Source organism: Drosophila rhopaloa, unplaced genomic scaffold (assembly GCF_018152115.1).
Source record: "Drosophila rhopaloa isolate 14029-0021.01 unplaced genomic scaffold, ASM1815211v1 contig_3, whole genome shotgun sequence".
NCBI lineage: Eukaryota > Metazoa > Arthropoda > Insecta > Diptera > Drosophilidae > Drosophila > Drosophila rhopaloa.
In genome coordinates this window covers 6,508,053-6,535,875 of record NW_025335123.1, presented here as the reverse complement: position 1 = coordinate 6,535,875, position 27,823 = coordinate 6,508,053, and the positions used below count along the sequence as shown (strand labels likewise).

The following is a 27,823-nucleotide window of genomic DNA, read 5'->3' as shown; positions in this document are numbered from 1 at the left end:
CTTATCAAACGACCATATCAAGTGAACAATTTCAAATAATGTTGAGGTAAAAAAAGTATTCTACAAAACAAATCCATAAAAATACCATAACAATGGTAATAAAAAGTCAGTTGACAACAGAATCGGATTTTAAAGAAAATTTTAATGTCATCAATTACCTACTTAACTACTAAATTTTCATGGTCACGTTTTGATTTTTCCTGATTGCTTAAGAGAACCAACACTTAAGTATTTAAATATCTTTTGAAAGTTTCAATTGTTCCGAGTTTTTAGATTGTCTTACAATATAAACTCAATTTAATACACATAAAAATTCATACCTTTATTTCCTTCAACCTGAAACACATACGAATTGCAATTTTTCTAAATGTTTATTCAGGGGATTAATAAAAATAAAATAAATACGTGGCATTTGTACAATTAGTTTTAGTGTTTTCTTTCGATTTTATTACAGGCTAGCTTTAAGTAGGTTAACATTTTAAAAGGACTAGCACAAGGAGTAATCCTCTTAGCTCAGCGTATATAAATATTGCGTATTTGTAGGTATATATATATTTGCATTATATATATTTATAAGGTTTTCTCGTAAAGAGTGGGCGAATACTTGGCGTTGTTGGAGTTGTTAGCTAATTAGTTAAGGGGCGGGAGCAAGTGAGCTAATAAAAAAATTTAAATTAATTATACAAAACAATTAAATACATTTTATAAAAGTACAAACATGTTCTTGTTGCGATCTGATGGGTATTATGTTTCTTTTTGTTTCTGTTCGTTTCTGTTTCGTTTTCGATACGGTTTTGCTTTGTCATGTGTTGTGGGGCAGCCGCTCTGTCACGGCAGCTGCCCGACCCCCTTTCCCGCGAGCCGCCTACCAGATGTTTAGTTTAATTCTTTAAAGTCAATTTTCACCTCGAAGGGACTCCTCTAGCTTGCTAAAATTAAGTTAACACCTCTAAGGTGCTTCTATTCATTTTATAAAACTAAATTAACATCTTAAAGGCGCGTCTTTAGTTTCTCTAAATTAAATGCACACCCTGAAGGCGCTTCTATAGGTCTTGAAAAATTCAATGCACACCCTGAAGGCGGTCATTTAATTTATAAAAATTAATTGACGCCTTAAAAGCGCTTTTCTAAAGTTCTACAAATTCAACGTTCACCTTGAAGGCGGTCCTTTTGATTTAAACAACTAAACTCACACCCCCAGGGCTGTGCACAAGTTGAAAGAATGTAAAAGAGCCCCTCATGATGCTCCTTCAGTTGCCTAAAATTATAAATAGACTTTGAAGGCGCTCCAGCCGTGGAAGCACTTGGTGAATCGGCGCGACTCCTTGTTCTTCATCGTGAGAAAGAGTTTCCTCGGCCTCTCCGGCTGCTTGATCCGCATGTGTTGGATGTACACCTGGGCGGACTTGTAGGCCAGCTTCACCTCCACCTCGCTGCATCGCGGCCCCATCCACAGGAAGACGTGCTCGCCGTTGTCCAGGATCATGATGTCGTCGTCGGCCAGGTCGTCCTGACAAAAATCGGCGCACTTCTCGGCCACCGTGTAGTAGCCCCGCTCGTTCGAGCAACGGAACAGCCGCGTGTAGTCCATGTATTCCGCATGCGTATCGTAAGGCTTGCGACCGCCCAGCGCTACCCAGAAGAAGTTCTCCGGCTCATCGCCCTCGTTGAGAATCTGCAAAATATTATTTGTTTTGGCAATTATTTCTTGATGTGTATAATACAAAGAATAATGTTATATAAAGAAATCATTATTTGCTTGTTTCTAAATCAGTTAGGCCATCTTTTTATAATTAACATGAAGCCACATAGCTAGATTTGCATGAATCATCTAAAGAAACAATACCGAACACCAACACCGAACTATATAATAAATGGAGCACACACCTGCAGGCTCACCCAGGGTGAGTTGAACATCTGCTCGGCAATATCCTGGACCAGCTTAGCCTCCTCGTTGCAGGATTTGCTGCCTATCCACACGTATACAATCCCAGACTGCGAATCGTCTTCCGTTTCAAATGGCACATGGAGAATATAGCTGAAATAAAAATAATTTAAGATATAATACGAATTCAAAAGAAAAAGGAAAGCAAGCAAAATACGGCAAACAAAATTTAATATTCTATAAAACGAGGCTTTGTTCTTATGGTATAGTCGTCTGATCCGGCCCATTCCAACTTATATACTAGCTGCAATATAAATAAGATTTTTAGGAATGCTTCATCAAGATAGCTTAAAAGTGAGACTAGTTTGCGTCAAAAGAGACGGACGGACAGATGGGCATGGCTAGATTGACTCTCCTTAAGAATGACGTACATATAGTTTATAGGGTTTGAAATGTCGGAAACTTAGGAAATTGTAATACACTCTGCAAGGGAGTGATAAATGTATCTGACCAAGGCTGTTTTTTACATACAGCATTTAATGTGCTTTATCTTTTAACATTAATACTGGGACATATCTTATAAGCTGTTAGGAATTTCAGTCCCAAATAATGATAAGACAAGAAAGTGGCTCCCATGAGTTGCACAATATTCCATAAATTCAAAAAAACTCGCTTTAACAATTAAGTGGCATTGAAGGCCAGTGAAGATGTACTCACCAGAAGGCCGAGTTGAGATGCACTGCATCCGGATTGATTTGGATAAGGCGCGTTGTCAGCGCACCGCCGTTAGATCGCAGGTGGAAGAACTCCACGGGCGCCTTTCCCTTTGCCATGAGCGCCTTGTCCTTCCGCTTGCCAGTGTGAATAATGAACTTCCGCTTAAAGTGCGACATAAACTTGAGGTTTTCCTGCTGCTGGAAGATCCGCACCACCTCCAGTTCCTCTCCAAACATCGCCTTGAATTTCTTCTGCAGCGTAAAGGTAAACGTGAGCCATCCCATATTGCCGGCATTGCGTCCCTGCCAAAAGTAAACGACGCACTGAATCTCGTCCTCTGGCTGATTGTTTGCGCTGGATTTACTGTCGTCTCCGGCTGGGTTAGCACCATCTTCGGTGCCATTTTCAGGCTCCTCAATGGGTATACAATAGCGACAGAGGAAGACGTAGCATTCGCCGGTGTAAAAGCGACCCAATTCCTCCTCCGGCAGCCTGACAAACTTCTTGTTCTCTAACACAAAGGCCTCCATCATCTCCAGATCGTAGTTCCACTCCTCCTCCAGCTGTTCCGCCTCGGCCAAGGGCATGGCCGACTGACGGGGCATGAAAAGCGCGGCAAGATCCGTACGTGTCTCCTGCTGCCTAGCCCATTGTGTGAGGTTTGCCCCCGTCTTGGCGACCGACTTGGCCGTCCTTGTAAAGTCCACGGCCATTACCTCATCCCAGCCCGCGAACTGGGTGCGGAAGATCTGCATTTCATTGCCCTCGGGGACACGCATCACCAGGGCATATTCGGGCCGATCCATCATGTTGAAGAGCTCCCGGCTCAATTTGACAGCAGCCGCTCGGACCAATCTCGTCGACTTCTTGCCAAACCAAACGAACAGATCCGTATAGCAGTCGAGTATGTAGACGTGCTTGCTGTTCAGCAAGGTGTGGCAAAGTTTCTGTTCAGGTAACTCCACTTGTGGCAGCTCCAGATATCCCATGCCCAATTGCACCTGGTAGAGGCGAGGCTGCACCGGCTGATAGTCCTCCGGAACGTGCTCTTTCGGTGGCTCTGCGCTGGCTCCCTCCTCCGGCGTCATGTCCAGTCCCTGCCAGAACTCCGGACTCTCTTCGCCCTGCCGCTCCAACTGGATTTCACACTTGTTCTTCCGCTCCGTTTTGCTTATCTTCTCCGCCATTAATCTGGCCTTGGAGTTCAGCGTGTTCTTTGATCTCTCGCCCAGCCAAATGTAAATGTGTGTGCCCAAATCCAGTACAAAGGCGTGGCGGGGATCTAGGGAGGCAACGACAGGAGCCACAGGCTCCAGGTGAATAGTGGCACCATAGGCATGCACTAAATATAATCTGGTGATATGTATCATCTCCTCTATGGTATAGAAACCAGTCGCCGTGCGTCCGCCCTCGATGTAAATGACTTCCGTTTCGAATAGGGCCAAAAACTCCTCGGATTCATCGCCCTGCTCCTCGCGAATCGTGCGACACCGGGCGCCCAGAAAGTTCCTCAGGTTCACTGCATGAATGGCAGCGCAAGCTCGTTTGTCCAGAGTAGCCTCGTTGCCTATCCAAAAGAATATCTCCCAGTCCAGCAGGCCCAGGTCATCGAACTTGGTCTTGAGGACTATATAGCAATCGCCCTCGTAGAATTTACCATGCACAACCTCCTCGATTTTGTTGGGCAGGAAATTTTCGATCTCCCAGATGGTCAATCCCGGCAGCTGACCATCCTCCTTCTCGAAGAACTTGGAGTAGTCCAGTTGCGGCTTCTCCAGCGACTCGTCCCACCTCTTTGGTTTCAGGGACTCCGGTTTTCCGTCCTCGGGCAGGGCACCGACCTCGTTATCCTTATCCTTGGCCACATCCTTCATGCCCTTGAGCACCTTGGCAGCGTCCTGATCGCCCTCGCTGCGGGGTCCGCGTCTTAAGCGGATTTTCCTTGCCGTCGAATCCTTTGGCGTGGCTGACGCTGGCATTGAAGGTGGCACAGCAGCCCCAGCTAACCTCAGCTGGGTTTGCAGACTAAAATCTATGTTGTAGAACTCCAGACTGGTGGCTTTACTCGCTTCGCTTGGCTTGGGTGGCATCACTAGCTCCGGATTGTTGCGCAAGTCCAACTGATCCAGACCCTCGAGCAGGTGAATGGCATCGGGCAGGGTGATCAACCGATTGCAGCTCAGATTAAGCTGCTTTAGAGCACCGCATCGGCAGAGTCCCTCGGGCACCATTTCCAGCAGGTTATTGGCCGCCGAAAAAACCTCTAGAGCACCCAGTTTGCCAATGCCCGAGGGTATGCCCTCGAAATTCAGCTTATTGTCGTTTACCAGCAATCGTCTCAGCTTGGGCAGTTTGCAGAGAGCAGCGGGCAAAGCCACCAGTTGATTCCGCGAAAGATTCAGCGACTCTAAACGCTGCCACAGCTCCACGCCAGCACTTAGTTCGCTGAGCTCGTTGTCGCTCAGATTCAGCCGGACCAGGGAAACCACATTGTATACGCAGTCGGGTAGCTTGGGAAGCGAATTGTGCGACAGGTCCAGCTCGCAGAGATTGGCCAGACTGTCCAGGCTGGTGGGGAAGTTGAGGAGTGTGCGCTGGGTGCCGCTCATCTTGAGGACCTCTAAACTTTGCAGTGAGGGCAGCTGGCGCAGTTGAAACAGCTCAAGCGGATTGTGCGATAGGTCGAGGGTCTTCAGATTGATCAGACGCCGGGTCTGCGGCGGCAATGTCTCCAGTCGATTGTACGACAAATCCAGAAACAGCAGATCCGTAAGGTGGATGAACAGTGGCGTGGGTATGCTCTCGATCTGATTGTTGCTCAAGTTGAGCACAATCAGGTTCTTTGCCCTCTCCAAGCCCTCCGGAACCTCCTTCAGTTTGTTGTGCGACAGGTCCAGGGTGGTCAGCTCCTCCAGATGAAACAGCTCCGGCGGTATACCGCTGTTTTTCAGCTGGTTGTGCCGCAAGTCGAGGGAACGCAGGCAGGTCAGCTCCGTCAACTCGCCGAAGATCTTCTCCAGGCGATTGTGGTTCAGCGACAGGTGTTCCAGCTTTTGTAGATGTCCCAGCTCCTCGGGAATCTCCGCCAGCTGCGTGCGATCCAGTGTGAGCCACTGCACCCGCGACATCTGCCGCATGGAGCTGGGGAATGTTGCCTGCAATATAAGCGATCATACCTTGAGGATTATCTGTGCTCCGACTTATGACTAATGCCCAGGTTTTTCGTGTGTGTGCTTTTCGGTGACCTGTTTCTTTGCTTCTTTTTTTTTTTAGAACCGAACCCCCCGAAAAACAAAAACAGTGCGGGCTGGTTTGTGTGTTGTACTCACGCTGAAATCATTTTTCGTAAAGTCCACACCGCGCACGAACGGCAGCACGCTCATTTTGACCACATAAAATGTTATATTTGTTATATATTTGGGCTCAAGCTGCTGGCCCTGTTTTCCGTTTCTTCTTCTTTATTTTGTTTTTTTTTGCACTAAAAAAAAAGAAGAGTAGCTGGTGACCGTCCGCCGTTCGCCCATGCAAACGGTGTGTCTCTGGCCGCCTCTTTGTAGGCAGTTCGATGATCTGGTCACACTAAACACTCAGCCGTTAAGTGCTGTGCATTATCCAACACTGTAGTGCTGGAAATCACGGAAAGTACATTCCCGACACTTACTGTAGGGCTTGTCGAATTTCATTTAAACAGATTTTTCAGATAAATTTGAATTTTTCGTAAACCAAAATATTTAAAAAATTAACATTATTGTTGCCTTAAACGTCTTTATTGTCAACTATCCATTTTCTCTTTTAAATGCCAATTTTGCGCGACTGCTAACCATTTATTCACCACTGTACAAAATCAGGGTGCAAATTTAGTATGACCTTTTATGGATTATTAATTTAAGAATATTTTTAAATATTTGTTGAAAATGAAAATCAAATTTAAAATTAACCGACACCTTTGCACTTTTAATTTGTTTTATTTAGGCAATTTTTAACTAAATACAGACAGAAGATTGACTTCACTAAATACTTTAAATGAAAAGATTACTCCATTCGTTTCGACTAACATTTTTAAATGGGTACATTATCAAACTCAATTGTATATTAAAAATCTACTTCTTATGGAACATTTAAATTGGATAAGCCAATTTAGCTTGTGGTTTCGGTTCAATGTTTGAAATATAGCTTACATATAATATGTTTAAAAACAGGTTAAAATTTACTTTTATACTTTATTTGTACTTATTAGCAAACATTATTTATTTTATTTTTTATTGTCTCAAATTAAAACTAAAATTAATGGAAAAGAAAATGGCACTGGAAACTGAAGTCCTTCGGCCTAATATTTGCAAACATATTTAATCCTCTTACCGTTAAATTTCTTATAATATTTAAATTATATTGCCGACCTACGGTTAGTTCCCAATTATGTGAATCCTTTGGTTTATGTTTACTCGCTGAAGGCGGTCACACTGCTAGGGGTTCGGGTTTATCGGAGGGTCCTCTTCGTCCTGCGAAAAAAACAGCAACATCGTGTGCATAATCCAGAGGGTGTGACCAAATTGAACGACGCGAAATTTTCATACTTTGCCCAGTCTTTGGAATGTGAAGGTCCTTGCTCGTGTGTTATGTTGCCTTTTCTCCGAAATTGCAAAAACAAAAAGTCTAATCAAGCCGAACTAAAAAACATTACAAGCTTATTGCAATAAACAGGAACACGCGTGTGCCGGAAAATAGAAAATATCGAGTTAATGCAAATCGTCCAACGTCTGTCAACTGAATAAAGTGCAGCAAAAAGTAATAATTTCGTAATTTCCCCGATGTACTTCCTTTCGGGCCTTTGTTTGTTGTGGAAAATTGTGTACCTCCAAAAAAAGGGAGTGTTTTTATTTGGCTTTCGTACCTAAATTAAAGACTTGACTAGTTTGCGAATTTAATTAATGCCGTTATTCTGTGTGTGTGTGTTATTGTTGCATTTGTAGTTGTAAAGCAAACGCACTTTGCAGTGCTTGTGTGGGTGGTTGGGGGTAATATGATGAGAAGGGGGCGGGGCAGCGGAAAGTGGGCGCAGCAATTACGAGAGTACTGCCAAAAAGGAATAAGGAACAAGGAAGAGGAAGCAAAAGCAGAGCGAACTTTTAATCAATAGATATACAAACGCACGCGCAGCCGCGTTACCGTTACTCGCACTCGCGAGAGTTGTTGTTGTTCTACTGGACGAAACGAAACGAAGCAGGAAGAGGAAGACAAGTGAACAAAATTGCTATTGCGCTGGACAGCATCGTTCGTTCTCAATCAAAATCAAGTAGAATTAATTAAATAAAAGGTCCCGCAGCCGCATTTGGTTAATGGAAATCGGTTGACAAAATGCAAGTACATGAACCGGCCGTCCGTAAATGTTGTTTAATTAAAAAGTGCTTGCAAAAGTGGGGGCAACCTACTTATTGAGCAATTAAGGCCATGCCCACGCATGCACGCCCACATATGTATGCGTGTGTGTATGTGTGTGTACATGCAGGAGCCGTTATATTGAGTGTGCCAGAAAGTGGGGTTAAAATCGCTGTCGCAGGATCCTTATCCCTATAGAGCAGGAAGAAGAAGACAGTTTCTTTTTGCATATTTCAGCAGGTCCATAAATTATCACGTAGTAAATGAATTCAGGGGTGGAAAAGGTAGTCGCACTTTTGGATTTTTAAGTTCACAATACCCAAAAAGTGATAAAACTGTTATCGTTTAAAAATGTTAACTTAAAACCACTTTATACATGCATCTATTGACAAAAAATGACTTCTAAATTTAGGGTTAAAAAAAACGTTTAAAAGGTTTTTATCTTTAAATAGAATACAAATCTTGTTTGGAAACTTTATCCCTAAACTTTGCTTACAGTATTTATCGTAGCGGATGGCAGTCCTCGTAGTGACGAAATACTCTCGTAATGCAGATACAAATTAAAAATTATTTCCATTAGACCCGATTAAAAATTTGGATTAATAAGTTTATAGGCTCGTAAACTTATCTAAAGCATTTTTATCCCGAGCATTTAGTACTTACAATTTTTTTTAAGTTAAAAAACAATATTTATTTATTTCTATGAAAATAATTTGTTTACTAATATTATCTCAGCAGATTCAGAGCAATGAAGTTTTAGGCCAAGACCTTTATCTGTCACAAGAGAACTTCGGATTACAGAATTTATTCAAAATTCAGTTCTTTACTACTGGAGGAAATTCTGAATAATATTTTTTTTAGCTTGCGAGACAGTTAGATAGTGATTTCAACTGTATATGCTGTAATATTAGAAATTTTAATTTAGTATTTTCAAATGACCCTTGTTGTATAAAACAATAAACGAGTTTGCTGTGCCTAAGAAAATCTAAATTAATTAAGAAATGTACACTTCTGGTTATTTAATATCCTTTGCTCCCCCATTTTCTTCACCCTTTCTTCAGTGCTCGGCAATTTGGATTCGGTGTCAAGAGGTTAGGAAACTCAGGCCCGTGAGCACGTAGCAGGAAAACCCAGCAGTAACGAGGGAAAGGAAAACCGCCAGTAGCAACAAAGGACAGGAAGAGCAGGCATACATTTCAGGGAGGGAAAAGCAGAAGAAAGCAGGCCAGGATGGGCGACTATCACGAGTTCACGGACCAATACAAGGTGCCGGTGATAGCAAAGCTACTCCACGCCCTGCCCCATTACAACATCACGTTCCACAAGATCAACAGCACGTTCCGGCCTAACGATGAGATCTACTTGGAGGTAAGTAAGCCCTATCCAGGCACTATGACTTAAACTAACAGGAAAAATATGTTTCCTATTATGTGTACCTTCATTTTGCTTATATTTTGTGTTCTAATAAGTAAAGATCTGGTGTTCAAATCGGGTTTAATCCGTTAATAATATTTTTAAACAAAGAAAAAACACTTGTAGCTTTAAACATAAATCGCAATATTATTATTTTTATTACTGGAAAGTGAATTTGTATGAGATTTTGAAATTTTCTCTACAATTTTACCCTTTTCTCTTGCCTCCACCTATAGAGTCTGGGCATTTTGGGCTCGGTTCCGGCTGCCATGCTGATCGTCTCGCTGCTGGGACTGCTCTTCTATCTGATGACCCGCTGCTGCGACCGGAAACCCCGGCCAGCCCACTCGATCACCAGTTTGAAGGTGGCCCTGTCCATTGTTACGGTCATGTGCTGCGCGGCGATTGGATTGGGCTTGTACGGCAACGATGATCTGCACAACGGACTGCTGGAGGTGCTGACGGCAGGCAGAAAGGTGGACAACCTCGTGACCACCATCCGGAATCAGACCCACATCCTGGAGAACACGCTAACGAATCGCATACGCCCGCAACTGGTGGAATTGGCGGACATCTTTGATCAGCCTGTGTCGAATCAATCGGCATTGTCGAAGCTCTTTGTATCGCTTAATATTGTCCAGGGAAATGTTACCTTGGCCACAAACGCGGCCAGCGATATCCGACGACCACTGATGGGCATCTCCATGACGCACTTTTTGACGGTATGTCAATTATGCGTAGCTAAATGATGGCTTACTACATTGATACCATTTCTATCCTGTTAACTTTAGCGCGGCGACCAATGGGAGCTGATTCGCTGGCCGGGCACAGTGGCCACTTTGGCCCTGCTTCTAGTCCTGTGCGCCGTGTTGTTGGTGGGCGTGGCCCGGCACTCACGTTGCGCCCTAATCTTGTTCAGCGTCTGCGGCCTACTTGCAGTCACTGGTTCCTGGCTGATGTCCGGTCTGTATCTTTCCTCCTCGGTGGCTGTCGGCGATCTGTGCATCTCGCCAGCGGATTTTCTAGTGTCCACGGCTCCCAGGGATCTGCCCACGAACGTGCTGCTGCACTACACCCAATGTGAACCGGGCCACACGAATCCGTTTACCCAGCGCTTGAGAGAATCGCAAAACTCTTTAAACAATGCCCGCAGCGCCATGGCTACGGTAATGAAGATATCGCTGGTGCTCTTTAAATCCTCCGGCTTGCAGCCGAAATTGGGTGCTGTGAATGCGGATCTGAACAGCAGTGAACGGCTATTGACCCAATTGACGGCGCTCGTGGATTGCAAGGCAGTGCATCATAATTTTCTAGCCGCCGCTCGTGGACTTTGCGAGGGAGGCCTGCTGGGATTGGTCCTAATGCTGATAGCCAGCTTTATTGCGGCCATTTTGCTAACCATAATGGTTTGGGTGGATTCGCACACATGGATTTACATACGGAAGCGGAATGACTATGCCCAGGTTGATGAACCATCGTATATTTCCCACCCGGCACCGCAGAACCACCAGCAGATGATGAACGCCGCCAGGACATTGCCGCGAAACCATAATGGGTATGTTTTAGAAGATCCCAACGTGACCCGTCCCGCCCGATTCCCGCCTCCATTCTCTCGAACTCTCTCTCTCTGTTCTCTCTCGTCCCCTTTGCTCTGTTCTTGCGCCATATCTGCCATTCCAGGCACTTCAGTCCGCCGGTGATCAGTGGCTCCCACACGCTCCAGCATCCCAGCAAGCGGCAGCAGCACGAGATGATGGCCCACGCCCATATCCAGCAGAACATGCGCGCCATGGGCACCCACACGCTTGGCCGGCTGCCGTCGCACAACCACAGCCCCACCCACATGACCGGTAAGTGGGGAGCCCGCACCACCCACTCCCGAAAATCGAAACAGACACCCATTTCTCTATCTGACTTTGCACTGAGACAAAAAGCGCTGTAATAAAAAAAAAGTGTCATCAAAGGGAAGAAAAACCAGTTGATAGTAGTCCAAAAGTAAAAAAAAAAAGGATATGGCATGATCAATTCGATAATTTGTTCTAGACCCTAATTTAATATATACAAAATTCGAATAAGGATTTTTAAACATTAAAATTGTATTTTTAAATATAAAAGCTGAACAAATATTAGGTTCCTTGGGCAACGGTGACATTCGAATTCAGACTTCTTTTCACTTTTTTATTAACTAAAAATTTGTATATTGTAACGATTGGCCAAAATAACCTTTTCTACTCCAAATATTATATTTCTCATTTAAATTCTGATTTACAAAAATTTGAATTACACTAAAGGCGCTTTTTCTCTCAGTGTGTGTGTACATATCTATATCAATCTTTGTGTCCATATGTGTATAAAACCCGGAGACCAAATTGAGCTGGAAATTTTAATAGGACATATAAATAATCATGTGTACTTGTGTAAAACATTAAAATTTATCAATTTGCCGGTTAAAATTCGGTTCTTGCTTTTTAAAAAAATCTAAAAATGTATAGTTTTATCAGTCGATTCTTCGTTCATCATGAATCTGTCCAAAAATGACCAGTACTAACGCATTATAACCGATTCACAACTGACTTAAAAAATTGCATATCATCTTAACCGATAACCCGATTTGTAACTGGTTCAGAAATTTGTATTTTTAAATGTTGCATGTCAACTTAAACCAAAGCGCTCAATTCGGTCTCATCATGTTCGTTTCTTCTATATAATCTCATTCCATGCTAAATGTCCGCGCCCATCCAACGATCCACACCATAACCACACCATCGTTGCGTCGACAACCTGCATCCTGCATCCGCATCCAACTCCACATCCTCCGCCCAACCCGCGCCTATTGCTAATCGTTTGGTGTGTGCATTTTTGTAGGTCCCAATAATGGTAAATATGCAACCCTAAGCAAACAATGCAAGACATTGGAAGCGAATGACTTTTACTGAAAACCGTCGCCACCCCCCGCAGCAGTAGCAGTCGCAGCAGCAGCAAACGCCGCCGCCAATTTGCCGCCGACCACGCAGGCCGCCCAACAACAGCAACAGCAGCAGCAACAGCAGGCACAACAGCAGCAGCAGGCACAGCAGCAATTGGGAGGACCACAGCCCATATATTGCCATCATCCGCACCAGCATCCGCATCCCCACCCGCACCAGCATCCGCATTCGCATTCAGCCGCCGCCGTGGCCGCTGCAGTGCAGCACCAGCACGCGATCTACCATCAGCAGCAGGCCCAGCAATATGGCACCTATACGACAGCGGCCCACCACGGACCGCATCATTTGGGGCCGGGCCAGAGCCAGATCTACCAACAGATTCCGGCCCACTTGGCGCCGCAACTGGCGGCCAATGGGAATCCGCATTCCATATACCAGCCGCTAGTTGCCGTCAGCCAGGGCTCCATATACGTATCGAATTTGGCCACGATGCGGCGGCAGAATAGCCAAGGCGGACCACAGATACCGGCCCATCAGCATCCACCCAGCTTGCATCAGCAGCAGCAGCCACCGCCGCCTTCGCAGCAACAGCAACAGTTGCACCAGCTCAAGTCACCGCAGCAACATCAGCAGCAATTGCAGCAGCAGCACCAGCAGCAGCAACACCACCAGCAGCAACAGCAACAGCAGCAGCATCACCAGCAGCAACAGCAAAACGAGTCGGATGTCATTCCCATTAGCACGGCCATGGATAGCGCCATTTACGATCGGGATAAGCAGATTTACAAGTGCTCCACTTTAAGGCAGGGCGGCAAGTTCGATCCCAAGTACAAGCCATCGATACTCAATTGCCCGCTGCCGGAGATCCCCAAGGATGCGGAGCAGCCCAAGGTGGAGTCCATCTATGAGCAGCGCCAGCAGGCCCACCACCAAAACTACTCAAAGTAGGTGTTTCGGTGTATTCATTTAATCGCAAATAACAAAACTTGCAAATTCTGAAATAACTGCTCTTAAAATTGTGCAATTTAGACACCATGATTCCTGAAATTAAATTGCTGAATTACTGAATTACTTTACATATAACCACTTCAAAAAATAAACTGAGTATATAGTTTTTATTATTTCGTTTTACTTTAAATTAATCATTTTAATTAAATTTGTTTATCCACTTTAGGTTTGTAAAATATGTAAATAATTCAGAAAGTTTATTGTGTTTAAAAAGATTAGTACGACTTGCTGTAATTCGAATCTTTTTTTATTAGCATACTTTTATGATTAGAGATTTCGTGTCACCCTGTAAATTCAATAATTTGTAAATGCAATTAGTAAATGCACTTACATATGTAACTTATCTTTTTTTTTTGTTAAAAAACAGTTTTATTTTGACCTTTTAAACTATCACCAGGCGACAATAGTTGCAATAATAATAAATTTACAACACATAATTTTGTAAATGTTGGTATTCTGTTTTACATTACCTACTTGGTTACGAAATTATTTATATTTTAGTGCAAATACGGGTTAAACTACATTAGATGGTGTTTATTTTGTTTTACTGAAAACGTAATAATAATTTGTTATTTATTTTTGCTATTTGGTTCTAAAATTATAAAAGTAAATCAGAAAGGCTAAAAACTATTTTGATTTTATAAAAAGTTTGAAAGTCTTATATGAGTCCAATACTTCATGTTATAATTTTTATTTTAAAGTACAAAAATTTGAAAAAAATTGTAAAACTTAATATTGTTGTATTAAGCAGTTTTAATTCAATTTTGTCTATACCGTTCAGGACCCTGCAGCGTCCTCCGATGAAATTGCCGCCGCAGATGAAGGCGATCCCGCCGCCGCGCATTGGAACGCCCACCTCGCCGCCACCACCCGCCGGTCAGCCGCTGGGCGAGACCAACGGAGGAGTACCATCTGGCCTCCAGAATGGGGGAGGCGCAGGAGGATTGGCCGGGGGAAACGCCAACGAGGACAACTCGCTGCCGCCACCGCCGCTGGAGGCGCAAACCGAGGCGACCAAGGGCCGTATCGGACCGGCGGCTAATGGCAAGGTCCTCCACAACGGCGGCGGCGGTGGGGGCGTGCCCGGTGGGGGCGGAGGAACGGTGGACGATGATGATGACCTGCCGCCGCCACCGCCAGCGATAACCGACGAAAGCAACTACGCGGTGACAGAGCTGTAAGATGGAGAGCTAGAGCCAGAAAAAACCAGAAAAGTCAGGCAAAGAAGTATAGACAGGAATTGGTCAGGACTTGGGATTGGGGGAGTCTTCCTAGAATTCGTGTAGGATAGATATACATATATCGAGGGACAAAGGAATGGGACTAAGGATTGCTGGAGCGGCGAGTGTTCCTTCTTGATTTGTTGCATTTAACGTATCGTATCGAAATCGTATCCTAGACCGGAATCCTGCTTTTCGACTTTTGTACATACTATACACAGAACTATATCTGAACATTCCAAAGAAATGGATATAAACACACAGATACTAGACACGCACAGACAGACAGACGAACATATGTAACATATATCAGCGATCTATTACTTATATAAATATATATCCATTTAGGACACGGTTATTCCCTTTTGATAATAGCATATTTTTACCAATTTTAAAGCGCTAAATTGTCAAAAAGAAACAATTTTATGGGGGCTAACTTATTGTATTATACAACATTAATCTACAAAAATATATAAATTGTATATCCTCTACAACCAAAACCATACTGGAATCGAAAGACCGACACTCGAACCTAAAAACCAACCACCAAATAATGAAAATCGAATTCGGATCGTAGGTCATAAGTTCTAGAATCGAACTGTAGTAGAAACGTTAGCAAAGTTTTTTTAGGCACTTGTCGGGAGTCAATTTTTAAGTAGAGAACGGGTATCTGAATGGATGGGCAAAGGGGCGTGGCAGGTTTTTATTTAGGTTTCGGAAATTTTGAGATATTTTTAGTTATAATCAGGGATGAAAATTTATTACCAATCCAAAATCAAGTTTAGAGCCACAGATTTCTTATTCATTTTGAGAACCGGCTTTCTCCCTTGATATATATTTTCAATCGATTTTCAAATCTCCATAAATTGTTGTGGCACCCCTGAACTATTTATTTAATCCGGGAAATCATTACACTTCTTTTATTTTTTAAGTTTATTTAATCTAATGAGCTAACAAATTCTCCTACAATTTATATACATATGTGATATTCTAAACTCTAGTCATTCCAATATTATTGCGATCGCTCAGAAGGCATTCAAATATTGAAAGTACTTTATTTATCATTTTCAACTTAATGCGAATTTCACGATTTTGATTTGTAATATTCGACATTTAATAACAAACTTTTTATGGCTTAAGTTCCTGACTGATTGCATTTATACCTACTCCTAAAATAAATGTTGCTAAAAATGAAGAATAATGGTGAGGAAACCCCAATGTTTTTAAAGGATTCCTTATTTTATGTTATAAGAATATTGAACCGAAATGACCTCGAGTATGCCAAACTTACATTAGTTAATGGACAATTATTTAAACACTCCAAAACATGAACTGCTATTGTTAAGACCCCGAATCTCCAATCTTCAATCTCTCATCTCCAATCTCCGAGCCCCAGCCATTCAGAGGGATACCCCGTTTAGTGCTCGACTCTTTCCTGGGTCTGGGTTGTGCTGCGGACGATTCCACACACAGGATCGTCCGGGACTGGCGGGCTAAATCGATCGCGGATTTGAGCCTGCGATTTTATTGTGTATCTAACCTAAGCTTAACATGGAATGCATTTATTAAAACTAAACATAAACAAAGATATATGTAGATATTTAGTGGGCTAACTGTATATTTAGTAGCTAAACGAAAGGCAAATAGCGTAAACAATAACCAAATAGATGAGAGATTAAAGTTGGTTGCAGGCGGTGCACCTGTTTGCAACCATCTTAAGATTCGACTTGGCATGGAACCGATAGCAATATGAAACTAAAAAAAAGTACTGCCCCCCAAAAAAAAAAAAAAAAACCGACAAAATGGAACCGAACTACAAAGTTATATAGATATATACACAAGCGATATATACACAAATAGATATTATAAAACAAAATAGTTATAGACAAGATACTTAAGCCTATCGACAACTATATACCAGCAACACACAGCAAGAATAATCGAAGCATTTTTAGAGGGATTCCCGGAGGCCAACTTCAAATGGACGAGGCCAATCAACTAAGTCGAACCCCAAACACTGCCCACACAGCGAAAGTTCTCAACATTTACCGATCTAGCCATAATATATACACTTAACGAACCCTAACTAGAGCGTACTCTCATTGAAAGATCAATTGTAAGATATTAACAATCGGGTACTCAAATCGAAATTAACTCAATCGTAAAACACAAGCGACATTTTTAAAGTAAATATGTAAAGATGGTGTAAAGAAAAACGGAACAAACTAATCAAGTTTTTTATTCGCTTATTATACAATTACAAGTTATAAAAAAAAACATACAAACCTTCTCAGGGGGTCATCAAAAATATTACAGCAAAACTGAATCGAATCCTTTAAGGATCCCCGTAATCCCCATAAACAGTACCAAATTAAGCATTGGATGACACCGAAAAAGCCCCTTGGGAAGCAGCGTTTTGGTCATGGAAGTTTCGAGCCTAGATCGAAGCTCAATTTACACGTACATATAAATATAACACAATTAGTTCGTAAATATATTTCTGTGTTAAATGTTGTCATCGTACGCGTTGTAGTTATTACAAAAGAAAATCCCTAAAAAAAATAAAAACCCAAAAGAAGCCGTACTCAAAATACACAAAACCTGGGCAAATTGGCAAAAGAGATCCAAATCGAAATTCGCAAGTTTATTTCGAAAGCCCATCGGCAGCAGCAATAAGACAAGATAAGATCGAGTTGTACAACATATATATATATATATCTATATATATATATATATATATAAATAAATATATAGTATGCATAGTTAAAGAAAATGTAAAGAACAGAGGCATAAATCGAAGCGCTTAGTGGCATATTAATAAACGAGTAAAAATAAAAATGAGAGACAAAAAGTAATTTAAAAATCTTTTAAGAAGTACGAAATAAAAAAATCTACTAAATAAGTGAGTTCCAGAAACCACTTTCGCCCGGAAAATTTTCGGAATTGTTCTGAAAAGCGGGGAAAACCAAGCTTCTGGAATCAAAAAATATTTTATGCGCAAAATCGAAATAAATCGGGAAATGAAAAACTAAGATTTCCTCGAAATGAAGAGAAATTTTCTTTCAAAAGCAAACAGCCGCAAAGTAAAACGCTAAAAAAAATTCAACACAAATATTAAATAAAATAAAAATATAAAATTTAATTGCATTAGTTAGATGGAGAAAATTTGTTTTTTAATGGGTTCCAATAAAATGATAATTAATGAAAGTAGGTTTCGGTAAGGATCATATCATCATACCACTATATTGGGGGGCTTAACGAAACAAATATTATGAGATGAGAGCAAGGATAAATAAATCCTTTATTTACAAATTCCCGTTACTTGCAGACTGAAAACTCCCAGACAAGATCCTGAATTATATTCTTACATTTGCTCATTCGTGTATCCCCGAATACCATAGCCTTATGATTATTTTTATTGCTTAGCGTAATGTAATTTTTTGGTTCTTATTTTATACCTATACTTACTTTAAAATATTAGTCAATATCGATTTAATTGCAGAGGATCCATAAAATCATTTTTTTTGTTATTTGTAGAACACGCCACACAAGGATGGACTTTGTTTTCGTGTGTTTCAAAATGTATTCTCAATATCCCAAAAAAGGGTAGTGAGTGCTCCATTCTTGGAGCAGGTGTGGTCAAAGCCGGTCATATGTTATTAATCAGATGGTGTGGTTATAGGAAACGTCCTTCTGCGGGGCCGCCGTCGACCCAGTGATTTGGCAAGATGTCTAGCAAGTTAAGGTTCATTGTATCAACCGTCGGCACATCCGTATCCTGGAATAAAACCCGATTTTTCACATAATGCTACCACCATGCTACCACCTGTACAGTGATGAAACACAGGCAGTGTCCCAGCAGGTTCGCCACTTTAATATTGGGAGGACAATGGCCTTAGGGAGCCGCACCTTACCCTGAAGGGAAAAAGGAGCCAGTCCATTCTATCAAGTTTTGTGCTCGCTGATTATAAAACTCCATTCAAATTAGCAATATTTCATACAGAGCCAATGCGGGTATCATTCCTAGAAAAACCCACTGGGATAAGATAAGATATAATCACGCAAAAGCGAAAGGGTATACAAAACACATGCTGTCTCTGTCTAAATTATTTCACATTTTATTGTGTTTAGTTTTTTCTTTTATCATATTTTGTGCAGATCTTGCTTTCTTCTTATAGCAGCAATTTGTATAATAAATATATTTTTGTCATTTAATTAATTATTTTTTCCTTTTTAATTTATTTAGTTTTTGTCACTTAGCTTCTTAACAAATAAGCATAGCGCAATTTATTGCTTCGCACAATTGAACATTGAACAATTGCCTATATTATCTCTCTCAAAGGTACTTGCATCTGAATAATAATTATAAATAAAGATAAACAAAAGTACAATTTTACAAAAAATATAATTGAAAAGGGGACAAGATTCCGAGCATTTTCTTTCGGAGCAGAGACGACAACAACAACAATGATGGGATTAAAGTATAATAAGGTAAAATAATATAATATATAATAGAGATATATAAAAGATCATAGGAATAGCAATATATATAAATACATAAAAGCAATTAAATTGGATTTTGTGTCATCATCATTTTGGGCGAACAATCATCTTTGGAATTGTTTTGTTTTTGTTTTTTTTTTAAGTAGGGGGAGGTTAAAATAAGCCTTCTATATATATGGTATGCTGTTCAGTTTTCTGGTTTCTGTCTACGTCTTTTTATTAAGCCTTGTTTGATATTGCTGCTTTAAGGCCCCTCCCACTTTGAAATCCATTTTGCTGGCTCTGCCTTGATCTAAAAGTTATTTTTTCTGTTCATCTATAGGTATTTTTGATAATTATACTTTTGTTAATTATTGTTAATTGCACTGTTGGCGGCCACGAGTTCGGGAACATTGGAGGAGCCGGCACTGCTTTGGCTGACAGTGCGGGCATGCTCCACATGGTTTTGTGTGGGCGGAGATGCCGTTGTCGCAGCAGCAGGAGCTCCTGATCCCGAAGCATCCGCCGGCTGCACGGGCGTGGCTTCAACCGAGCCGGATGCTGATACGGTTCCGGGTACGGGCTCCACCGTGGGAAAGACGGGCGTCGACGAACCGGCGCCCACGGGCGTCTGCACCATGGGCGTGGGTGGCGAACGATTCGCTGGCAACTGATGGGCAGTGGCTCCAGTCATCTGCATGTGGTACCTTTGTAAAACGAATTATTATTTTTTTGATCAGTAAGTGGTTGGATATCCCCTTGATACCCACTTGTAAATATTCTCGGTGCTCTCGACCACGCCCTGGGTGAGATTAAGGCTGCGGCCCTTGATTCCCGACTCCTTGGCCGGCGGTGACCACCAGTTGAAGACACGACCAACCACGGGCACGTGCCGCAGGATGCCTTCCTGCCAGAGCTTCTCCTCCGACTCACGCTGCAGATCCGCGGTAACCGCTTCGATTCCCTAAAGTTAATATGAAATTACTTAATGGTACGTAAACACCACACAATAAACTAGCAAACCTTCTTGACAATCTCCGACATGGTGTCCAATACCCGCGAGTTTTCCTGCACGCTCTTGCCCACCGTGACCACCAGATCCAGCAGCTCCTCAACCTCCGTTTCGTGGGTGACCATCCCGAAACGTACACAAATCAGGCCATCTGTGCCCTCGCCCAGGGAAAAAGCATTGTCCGTGGACTTTAATGCCTCCACCAGATCGATGTTGAGCTTGTTCAGCTCGGTTTTGGCCTGGTCCGTTAGCAGGGACTCCCAGCCCTCGGGCACAAAACGTACGCCGCCCATGCCAGCCCATTCGGGCAAAGGAACAAGGCGCAGCACCTCGCTGCGCTCCACCAGATGGATAAAGCGAGCCTTGTGCTTGATAGTCGCCCGTAGGATGTCCACATGCGCCTCCAAGCTCTGGGCAAAGCTCTCCAGGTTTTCGGAGCTCGGCGGCTGCTCACCCAAGCCCAATTCCAGCGGACAGTAGCGGATGCAGCTGCCGTGTGTCGGATGTTCAATCACCTCGAAGTCGAACTGAAAGAAGATGGCGTTGGATTAGATGGATAACATATAATTGATTTTATTTTCATTACATTGGGACAGTCGCGCTGCAGGATCTGACCCAGCCAAGAGTTGAGGCGGTCAAAGTACGAAGCATTGTTGATCTTCTCCAGCGGCTTGAGGCCATCAGCCGTTTCTCGCTCGGCGGCGGAAGCTGCGGCAGAGGAGCCACTGCCCCCCAGTGGAATGGCGGTGCTGCCATCGAACTGATAGGCGACCACAGGGGCGGCGGCGTCAAAAAGCGCCTGGACATCGAAGGGGCTTTGGATGATGTCTGACAAGGAGGCTCCGGTCTGGGCTCCAGGCGTATGGCTCTGAAAAATATAGCAAAAAACATTAGTAAGCTACTTATATTCCCCCAAAAAAAAACGGTGGGACTCACCAACACCCGGATGCCCTCGCACTTGGAGGCAATTTCGAAAAGAATACTGCACGTTTGGAAGGCTACGTGCAAGCGCTCTGCAATCGACTTGCGACCCAAGGCCTGCAGACTGGTCCACAACGACAAGGCGTTGAGGCGACGCGATAGTATGGGATCGGATTCGAAGGCACTCAGCGCGCTGTTCTGGAGCGGACGGTGCAGCAGGACGATCGGCAGACTGGGTACGCCCAGCCAGCTGCCAAGATTCAGGGCCATCGAGTGGAGCACCTCCTCCACGTGGCCCTGATTCTGGGCGCAGACCAAGGCGGCCAGTCCGTGGCCACTGGCATGCAGCCACATGTTGTGCGCTTTACAAACGTCCCTCAGCCGGAGCAGGTTATCCACATAGCCGCACAGGGAGGCACCAATGTCGGCGACCACCAGCAGGGGCGTCCTGTTATTGCCCACATCCAGCTGGATTTGCTTTTGCAGCAGCGTCACATCCATCGTTCCATACTGACTGTGCTCCGGTATGATCTTGATCGCCTCCAGTGGGATGCCCAACTGCCGGCAGGCGTACTGCAGCCTCACCGGTGTCGTATTCTCCGAGATGTAGAACGTCGGCTGGGCCAGGGCGGGAATGCCGCCCTCCAAATACCCCGGACACCTTGCCACGATGGCCAGACGGACCGTGCGCAGCACTGCGTCCGCATTGTCCGCATGGAAGCTGCTCGCCGGATGGGCGAAGTGGAACAGCGTGCCCAGCCAGCGGGTGGCGTCACCGGAAATGCTATTCGTCACCCGGAGCAGCTGCTGGCGGTCCAGGTGCGACAAATAGGCCACAATGCTGTGCGAAATAAGGGCCAAGTGAGAGACATCATCCAAGGCGGGCAGCGGGAACTCCGGGTCGTCGTCGCTATCCGTGTAGGAGACCAGTTGCTCCAGGGACTTCAGGATATCGGAGGGCACCCGATGCTCCGGCGGCAGGTGGTTATACTGCTGATCCTCGGTCACGGGCTCTTCCGGATTCTCGTCGGGATTGGAATTGGAGTGATTCTCGGGCGTGGACGACACCTTGACATTCTCCAAACGCTGCAGAACCTGTGACGATCGCAGCTCAAGCTCGGCCAGGCCGGATCGAATCTATTGTTGGATATCGTATAGTTGGTTAACTTAGAAAGGTAAACAACGAAACCGCACAAGTTGACGTGTCTTCCGTCGTCGTCAGCAAAAAAAAATGAGGAAAAAATAAAGCACTCACACTGGAGGCGGCGATTTCGGCCACCGCTGGCGTTGATTGGCCCGGATCCGGCTCTTGATCTACGGCCGGATTCTGGCCGGGATCGTCGTCCGATCTGCCAGCCGCTGACATGTTCCTATGCGTTCTAATTCACTTTTAATTTATCGCCTGCGATGCAAAATAATTGTTGTTTTTCCACTGCGCCTGTATGTGTGTGTGTGAGCTCGAGGGTGTGTGCATGTGTGTGAGTGCATGTGTGCGTGAGAGGGGCTGATGTGGAATGGTGTGGCTAGTACGCGGGCGGCCAAGAAATACCGCGAAAAGAGTGCGATAGTTCTGTTGCTGGAACTAGTTGACAGCGCTGCCAACTGTTTTACTTAGCGAGTGCACACTCCTCCTTTAGCGTGTGCACCCAACACGCGAGGGTGCAATTTCAGTATCGACTCAAACATTCGATATCAGGAGATGCAAAATTCTTTTGCGGCCTATCGATTTTGTTGTGTTGTGTTGTTGTATTTTGCATGAGTGTGGGAATTTATTAAACAAAAACGAAACGCGGACAAACTATATTTATGTAATAAACGCAACGCCGCAGCGCCAAAGAGTTATGATCAGTCCTCGGCAATTACTGACTACTTAGGCAAAAACGCACGTCTCAAGTGTTTAAGATCACTGTGCAATATAGCTCAATCAATTGATTCGTTTTGCTCAACAAAAACAAATTCTATTTTCAATCGCTTCAATAGAGTGCCGTTCTATTGTTGTTCTCTTGCCGAAAAGTGAAATAAAAAACACAGCGCTCACACACACGCGTGCTGAAAGAAGAAGAAGAGCAGACGCTGGCTATAAAAAAAAAGGCCACAAGAGAAGCGGAAATAAATTTTCCCTAGAAAAAGGGGCAACCAAACTAATCGACAAATAATTAGTGGAGCACAAAAAGACCGCGAAAATTGGAGAGAAACTATTATATTTCTTAAGAAAAACCCAAAAGCCTTGTTATCGATTTTATTGGAGGGTGTTTATGTGAGTGTAGCGCGCCCGCGTGCGTATGTGTGTGTGTGTGCTCAGCGCGTTATCAAAAACAACAACAATTGGTTGCAAAGTAACAGCAAAAGGAGGAATACAAGGAAGAAGAAGAAAAATAATCTATTTTAGCCGGTTGCAAATCGCGCCATCTCGCTCGCACCGCGCTCAATCACCGATCGTGGTCGATTTATCGAATTAATCGCCGAAAAACACCAAACACTAATTATTTCAAATGATTTCGCTGCTGCAAATGAAATTCCATGCGCTTTTGTTGTTGCTATCAAAAGTCTGGACATGCATCTGTTTCATGTTCAATCGCCAAGTGCGAGCTGTAAGTACAGATATTAGCGAAAATCAAGAATTTTTTATTTTTACCTGCCCGAAACCCTGAAATAATTTCCAACCCGCTCCCACAATCGGCGCAAAATACTACACAATAATAATAATAAAAGCTACCGCAGTGATAAGACTTCCAATAGTTACGGTTTGCACCCGCTAGAGTGCACAACGTGATATATTTTTAGGTGATTTAATGATAGATAATACCTTGCTTGAGCTCTACATTAATAAATTAAGCTATAGTAATCAAGCAATTAAAAATAAAATTGTATTATTTAAATAATACTCCTTACAGCAGAAGACTTTTATTTTTATACTAATGGAGGCAAAGTAATATCAGCTAGATATTCTTATCTCCAGATGTTTTCAATTATCTGAAATAATTATTATCTAATCAAAAATCAGTAAAAATAAATGTGTTTGATTGCTTGATAACCGAATTGATAATGGTACAAATACCATTCAATTAAATTTTCCTTTTTTTTTGCTAATATAAATTGTAATTTGATGATTTTACATTTATGATGATTTAAAAAAAATCACAAAAGTTTATCTCTGTGTACCTCTTAACCGGTGACAGTTGTTAAAAAGTTAGCTTTTATCAATATTGCGGCACACGTTTAATGGGGCTTGTTTCATCGTATCCCCGTTCCCATCCGCCTTATCGACCACTCGCCTTTAATGTTATCCACTGAGCTAGCACTTTTGGACCGAAATCGTGACGCGGCAAGAAGCACTGACCTTCGACCTGCGACTTTTTATTTCCTCATCGTTTCTAGTTCTATAAACAACTAGAGCAACGAGCCCAATATTATTCAACTCACAGCTAAGCCATATTTTACTACACATTAATACAATAATGCGATTCTTAAAAATACTCAAGTTTTCACAACTTTTAAAATATTATTTTGGTAAAATTTTGAATGAGACCAAAAAATGATTAAATCCTTGTACTTTTATGTCGAAAACGATCTCTAAGTTCAATTTCAATATACAAATTTTTCAATGAGTATTTGTCAAACATAAAACTCAGTTGCACTTCCGCTTTGAGATTCCCTTGACCTTTAACATCATCTTGCACGCTAACCCCAGAGTTTATAAATCTAGATACGAGCTAACCCATTATATGAACCCCATGTTGAATGCCTGTCAAGTACTTCTCCGTTGATTGTATTAACTTCCTTAGTTTATCCAGTATCAACCGGTTAAATATGAACTCTTCCCGTTGTCACCCGTCTCGCGTCACCGCCTGAGCCTGGTGCAGCGAAAGACCCTCGTTCTGGACCTGGACGAAACGCTGATTCACTCCCATCACAATGCGATGCCCCGGAATACGGTGAAGCCTGGCACGCCGCACGATTTCACCGTTAAAGTGACGATTGACCGGAATCCAGTGCGCTTCTTCGTTCACAAGCGACCGCATGTGGACTACTTCCTGGATGTGGTGAGTATATAAAGGGATTTCCCAAAAAACAACACTAAGCGAAATACGTCCTACAAATTTTCCGGAATCGTGTCTTAATTTTGTACCGATTAACAGAATGATTATAAATATAACATAATTAAGAAGAACTTATTTCGTTTGACACTACAAAAAAACTCTAAAACTCATATATTTCTCGATTTTCCTCAGGTCTCTCAGTGGTACGATCTGGTAGTTTTCACGGCCAGTATGGAGATATACGGGGCGGCGGTGGCGGACAAGCTTGACAATGGCCGAAACATCCTTCGGAGGCGATACTACAGACAACACTGCACGCCCGACTACGGATCCTATACCAAAGACCTGTCGGCCATTTGCAGCGATTTAAATAGGGTAAGATCGGGGAAAAGGAAGTATATACTATCAGGATTCGATTAATAAAGTCATTACTTGCATATAATAATTTGGAAATTTACATGGACCTTTCTTTTTTTTAAATTATAATCCAATAAGATACTTGATTGACCGAATTTGTTAAAAAAATGTATATGTTTTTATTTAAGGTGTGTTCTGAGAAATACATTTATTAGAATGTTGGGTTATAATAAACCTTTTCATGTTTTCCTAATCGATATTTTACAAGTTTGCTAATTGAAAAGGTTATACTACAAATTATGCTAAGAGAATCACATACTAATTATTAAATGTGCTTTCATGTTTGGTTAACAAACATTAAATTAATGCTGTGCTTTTTGGCTAATAAACTGATACCTCTTTCAGATATTCATCATTGACAATTCGCCCGGTGCCTATCGCTGTTTCCCCAACAATGCCATACCCATCAAAAGTTGGTTCTCCGATCCGATGGACACGGCGCTGCTGTCGCTGCTGCCCATGCTGGATGCGCTGAGGTTTACGAACGACGTGAGATCGGTGCTGTCTAGGAACTTGCACCTGCACCGCCTCTGGTAGCAGGTGGGCCGCCTGTCGCTAGTGTAGTCTATCTATTAGGAGGAGCAACGTAAGCCAGCGAAGTGGGATGATACCTTCTGAAATTAACAACAAAATGGTGGTGCTGTGACACATTAACGAATTTTTTCATTATTATTATATTTACCATTCAGTCAGATGTGCGAAGAAACACACAGATAAAAGAGAAAATGAAGGAGAGATGTGAAGATATGGAAATCGATGGGTTTTTTTCCTTTTGTGTATTAAGATTAACATTTTTGTAATAATCTAATTATACATACATATTTGTCCATATATGTAGAACAGCTATTTTTATTTTATTTTTTTTTTTTTTGGAAAGTTTGTTTGTTTTTTGTACGTGAATATTTTGATTTTAATATCAAATGAAAACTCTTGAACACAGTATATATATATATATATATATGAAAGTGAAGCTAAGCAGAAAAAATGAAGTAACAACATTAAGAACAAATTTGTCGAGTTATATATCATATTATTATAAACTAAATTTAAGGACACAACAACATGAGTCTTTCTATACCATGATTACAATTAATGATTATAAAACTTAAATTGTTTTAATGAAAATGGCGAGACAAAGCAAAACACTTATAATTATACAAATTAGTTGATTACGAAACTTTCCTGGACATCATTATTATGCATAATTATTACATGTAACCGATTTTGTATAGACTTATATATGTTCTGCCCTCGTTTCCTGTACAAAACTAAACGGACGGAAGATCTTTCAAGAGTTTCATTGCTTGCAAACCAAACATAACACTTTTCTAAGTATAAGATTTTTGTCTTTCGAGGGAGTTATATATTTATATATATATATATATCTACAACTAAGCAACAACCAACAACTATGAACTACTATTAAAGTAAACAACAACCAACAAGCAAGCAAGTAAGGCAAAAGTTATATTTTGTATGGCGAGCCAAGCAGCATTGAGAATTAAAAATCGCATTATTTTTGATCGGATCGGTTAAGATCAAATTAATGACGAGCCGCAGACTGGGACAGATATATATAGGGAGTTTAGAGAGCCAAATCACTAATTATACGAGAACCGAGTTAGTCTGAGAATTGAGAAATCGTGGCACATCATCCGAGGCATCACAGGATATTTAGGAGAGCAGCAAAGAAATTATAAGAGAGTAACTAATGAAAACTGCTTCCATAGTTAATGTTATTTCCAAAAGCATAAACACACCACCCAAAACTAAACAACTAAAGCTTGCACACGCCCCTTACCTTTTACCCCACCCCTATCCAATTGTTCTTTTTATCGTATTGTAAATTTAAAACAATCACTATTTGTTTATTTATTGCAAGGAAAACGAGAATAATACGTGTATGCGATGTTGTTAATTTTAAGTAGTTTGTAGCAAATTTGTTAAACTGAAACGTAAATGAAATAAATGAGAAAGGGAACACAAAAGCAGAAAAAGAATTACAAAAAATACAACAAAACCATGCCAAATAAAGAGTTTTCTTTCCTTCATCTCCCGTTTGAATTTGGCGCTACTTTTCAATTTTACAGATGTGGTTTAACAGACTGTTTGCAGTGTGCTTAACATGTTTTATTAACTGTAAAATGTGCTGTTAGGCGCGCAAAATATGAAAGAAAAAGCTTTTGGGGAATAAACACAACTATATAATACCCTATAAGAATGAGAAATATGTTCCTTCGTTTTGATATAATAAATTTTACTTTAGAAATGTCGATTTATTGTTGATATTGTAATTAAGATCTAACTAGCACCAGTAAACTAATAAAAACATATAGTGTTCACTTATGTTAAAACAAAATATATTAATATTTTATTTCTTACTTTCTAAGCACATTAATGGCGCA

General features: G+C 42.1%; 4 protein-coding genes across 5 annotated transcripts; 2 read left to right on the top strand and 2 right to left on the bottom strand.

Moving 5' to 3' along the window:
- Positions 1-301: 301 nt before the first annotated feature.
- Positions 302-6,147, bottom strand: LOC108042882 (protein flightless-1). Its single transcript, XM_017121366.2, has 4 exons — positions 5,932-6,147; positions 2,603-5,757; positions 1,888-2,038; positions 302-1,675 (listed from the first exon to the last, which is right to left on the bottom strand). The coding sequence occupies exons 1-4, from the start codon at positions 5,983-5,985 to the stop codon at positions 1,265-1,267; spliced, it is 3,771 nt and encodes a 1,256-aa protein (XP_016976855.1). The 5' UTR covers positions 5,986-6,147; the 3' UTR covers positions 302-1,264.
- A 936-nt stretch (positions 6,148-7,083) lies between these two features.
- LOC108042952 (protein tweety) lies at positions 7,084-17,401 on the top strand. The gene is made up of 8 exons (XM_017121467.2): positions 7,084-7,387; positions 9,040-9,346; positions 9,628-10,113; positions 10,183-10,946; positions 11,072-11,241; positions 12,257-12,268; positions 12,350-13,262; positions 14,108-17,401. The coding sequence occupies exons 2-8, from the start codon at positions 9,209-9,211 to the stop codon at positions 14,505-14,507; spliced, it is 2,883 nt and encodes a 960-aa protein (XP_016976956.1). The 5' UTR covers positions 7,084-7,387; positions 9,040-9,208; the 3' UTR covers positions 14,508-17,401.
- Positions 17,402-18,642: 1,241 nt separating this feature from the next.
- On the bottom strand, positions 18,643-22,443 carry LOC108042918 (pyridoxal-dependent decarboxylase domain-containing protein 1). The gene is made up of 6 exons (XM_017121414.2): positions 22,217-22,443; positions 20,977-22,098; positions 20,627-20,908; positions 20,052-20,567; positions 19,799-19,992; positions 18,643-19,735 (listed from the first exon to the last, which is right to left on the bottom strand). Exons 1-6 carry the CDS (start codon positions 22,325-22,327, stop codon positions 19,396-19,398), a joined length of 2,565 nt encoding a protein of 854 aa, XP_016976903.1. The 5' UTR covers positions 22,328-22,443; the 3' UTR covers positions 18,643-19,395.
- A 115-nt stretch (positions 22,444-22,558) lies between these two features.
- LOC108042923 (CTD nuclear envelope phosphatase 1 homolog) lies at positions 22,559-27,406 on the top strand. 2 transcript variants are annotated; one of them, XM_017121435.2, is made up of 4 exons: positions 22,559-23,552; positions 24,756-25,004; positions 25,194-25,376; positions 25,764-27,406. In XM_017121435.2, the coding sequence occupies exons 1-4, from the start codon at positions 23,454-23,456 to the stop codon at positions 25,953-25,955; spliced, it is 723 nt and encodes a 240-aa protein (XP_016976924.1). In that variant the 5' UTR covers positions 22,559-23,453; the 3' UTR covers positions 25,956-27,406. The 2 variants fall into 2 exon arrangements, with proteins under 2 accessions (XP_016976924.1, XP_016976916.1); XM_017121427.2 differs by having other exon boundaries at positions 24,747-25,004.
- Positions 27,407-27,823: the final 417 nt, after the last annotated feature.

Coding starts and splice junctions, on each gene's coding strand:
- LOC108042952 (XM_017121467.2), top strand. CDS start 9,209: ATGGGCGACTATCACGAGTTCACGGACCAATACAAGGTGCCGGTGATA. Junction 9,347..9,627: donor ACGATGAGATCTACTTGGAG/GTAAGTAAGCCC, acceptor CTCCACCTATAG/AGTCTGGGCATTTTGGGCTC. Junction 13,263..14,107: donor CACCACCAAAACTACTCAAA/GTAGGTGTTTCG, acceptor TATACCGTTCAG/GACCCTGCAGCGTCCTCCGA.
- LOC108042918 (XM_017121414.2), bottom strand. CDS start 22,327: ATGTCAGCGGCTGGCAGATCGGACGACGATCCCGGCCAGAATCCGGCC. Junction 22,099..22,216: donor CCGAAATCGCCGCCTCCAGT/GTGAGTGCTTTA, acceptor ATCCAACAATAG/ATTCGATCCGGCCTGGCCGA. Junction 19,736..19,798: donor AGCACCGAGAATATTTACAA/GTGGGTATCAAG, acceptor CGTTTTACAAAG/GTACCACATGCAGATGACTG.
- LOC108042882 (XM_017121366.2), bottom strand. CDS start 5,985: ATGAGCGTGCTGCCGTTCGTGCGCGGTGTGGACTTTACGAAAAATGAT. Junction 5,758..5,931: donor TTACGAAAAATGATTTCAGC/GTGAGTACAACA, acceptor CTTATATTGCAG/GCAACATTCCCCAGCTCCAT. Junction 1,676..1,887: donor CACCCTGGGTGAGCCTGCAG/GTGTGTGCTCCA, acceptor AATATTTTGCAG/ATTCTCAACGAGGGCGATGA.
- LOC108042923 (XM_017121427.2), top strand. CDS start 23,454: ATGATTTCGCTGCTGCAAATGAAATTCCATGCGCTTTTGTTGTTGCTA. Junction 23,553..24,746: donor TCAATCGCCAAGTGCGAGCT/GTAAGTACAGAT, acceptor TAACTTCCTTAG/TTTATCCAGTATCAACCGGT. Junction 25,377..25,763: donor TTTGCAGCGATTTAAATAGG/GTAAGATCGGGG, acceptor TACCTCTTTCAG/ATATTCATCATTGACAATTC.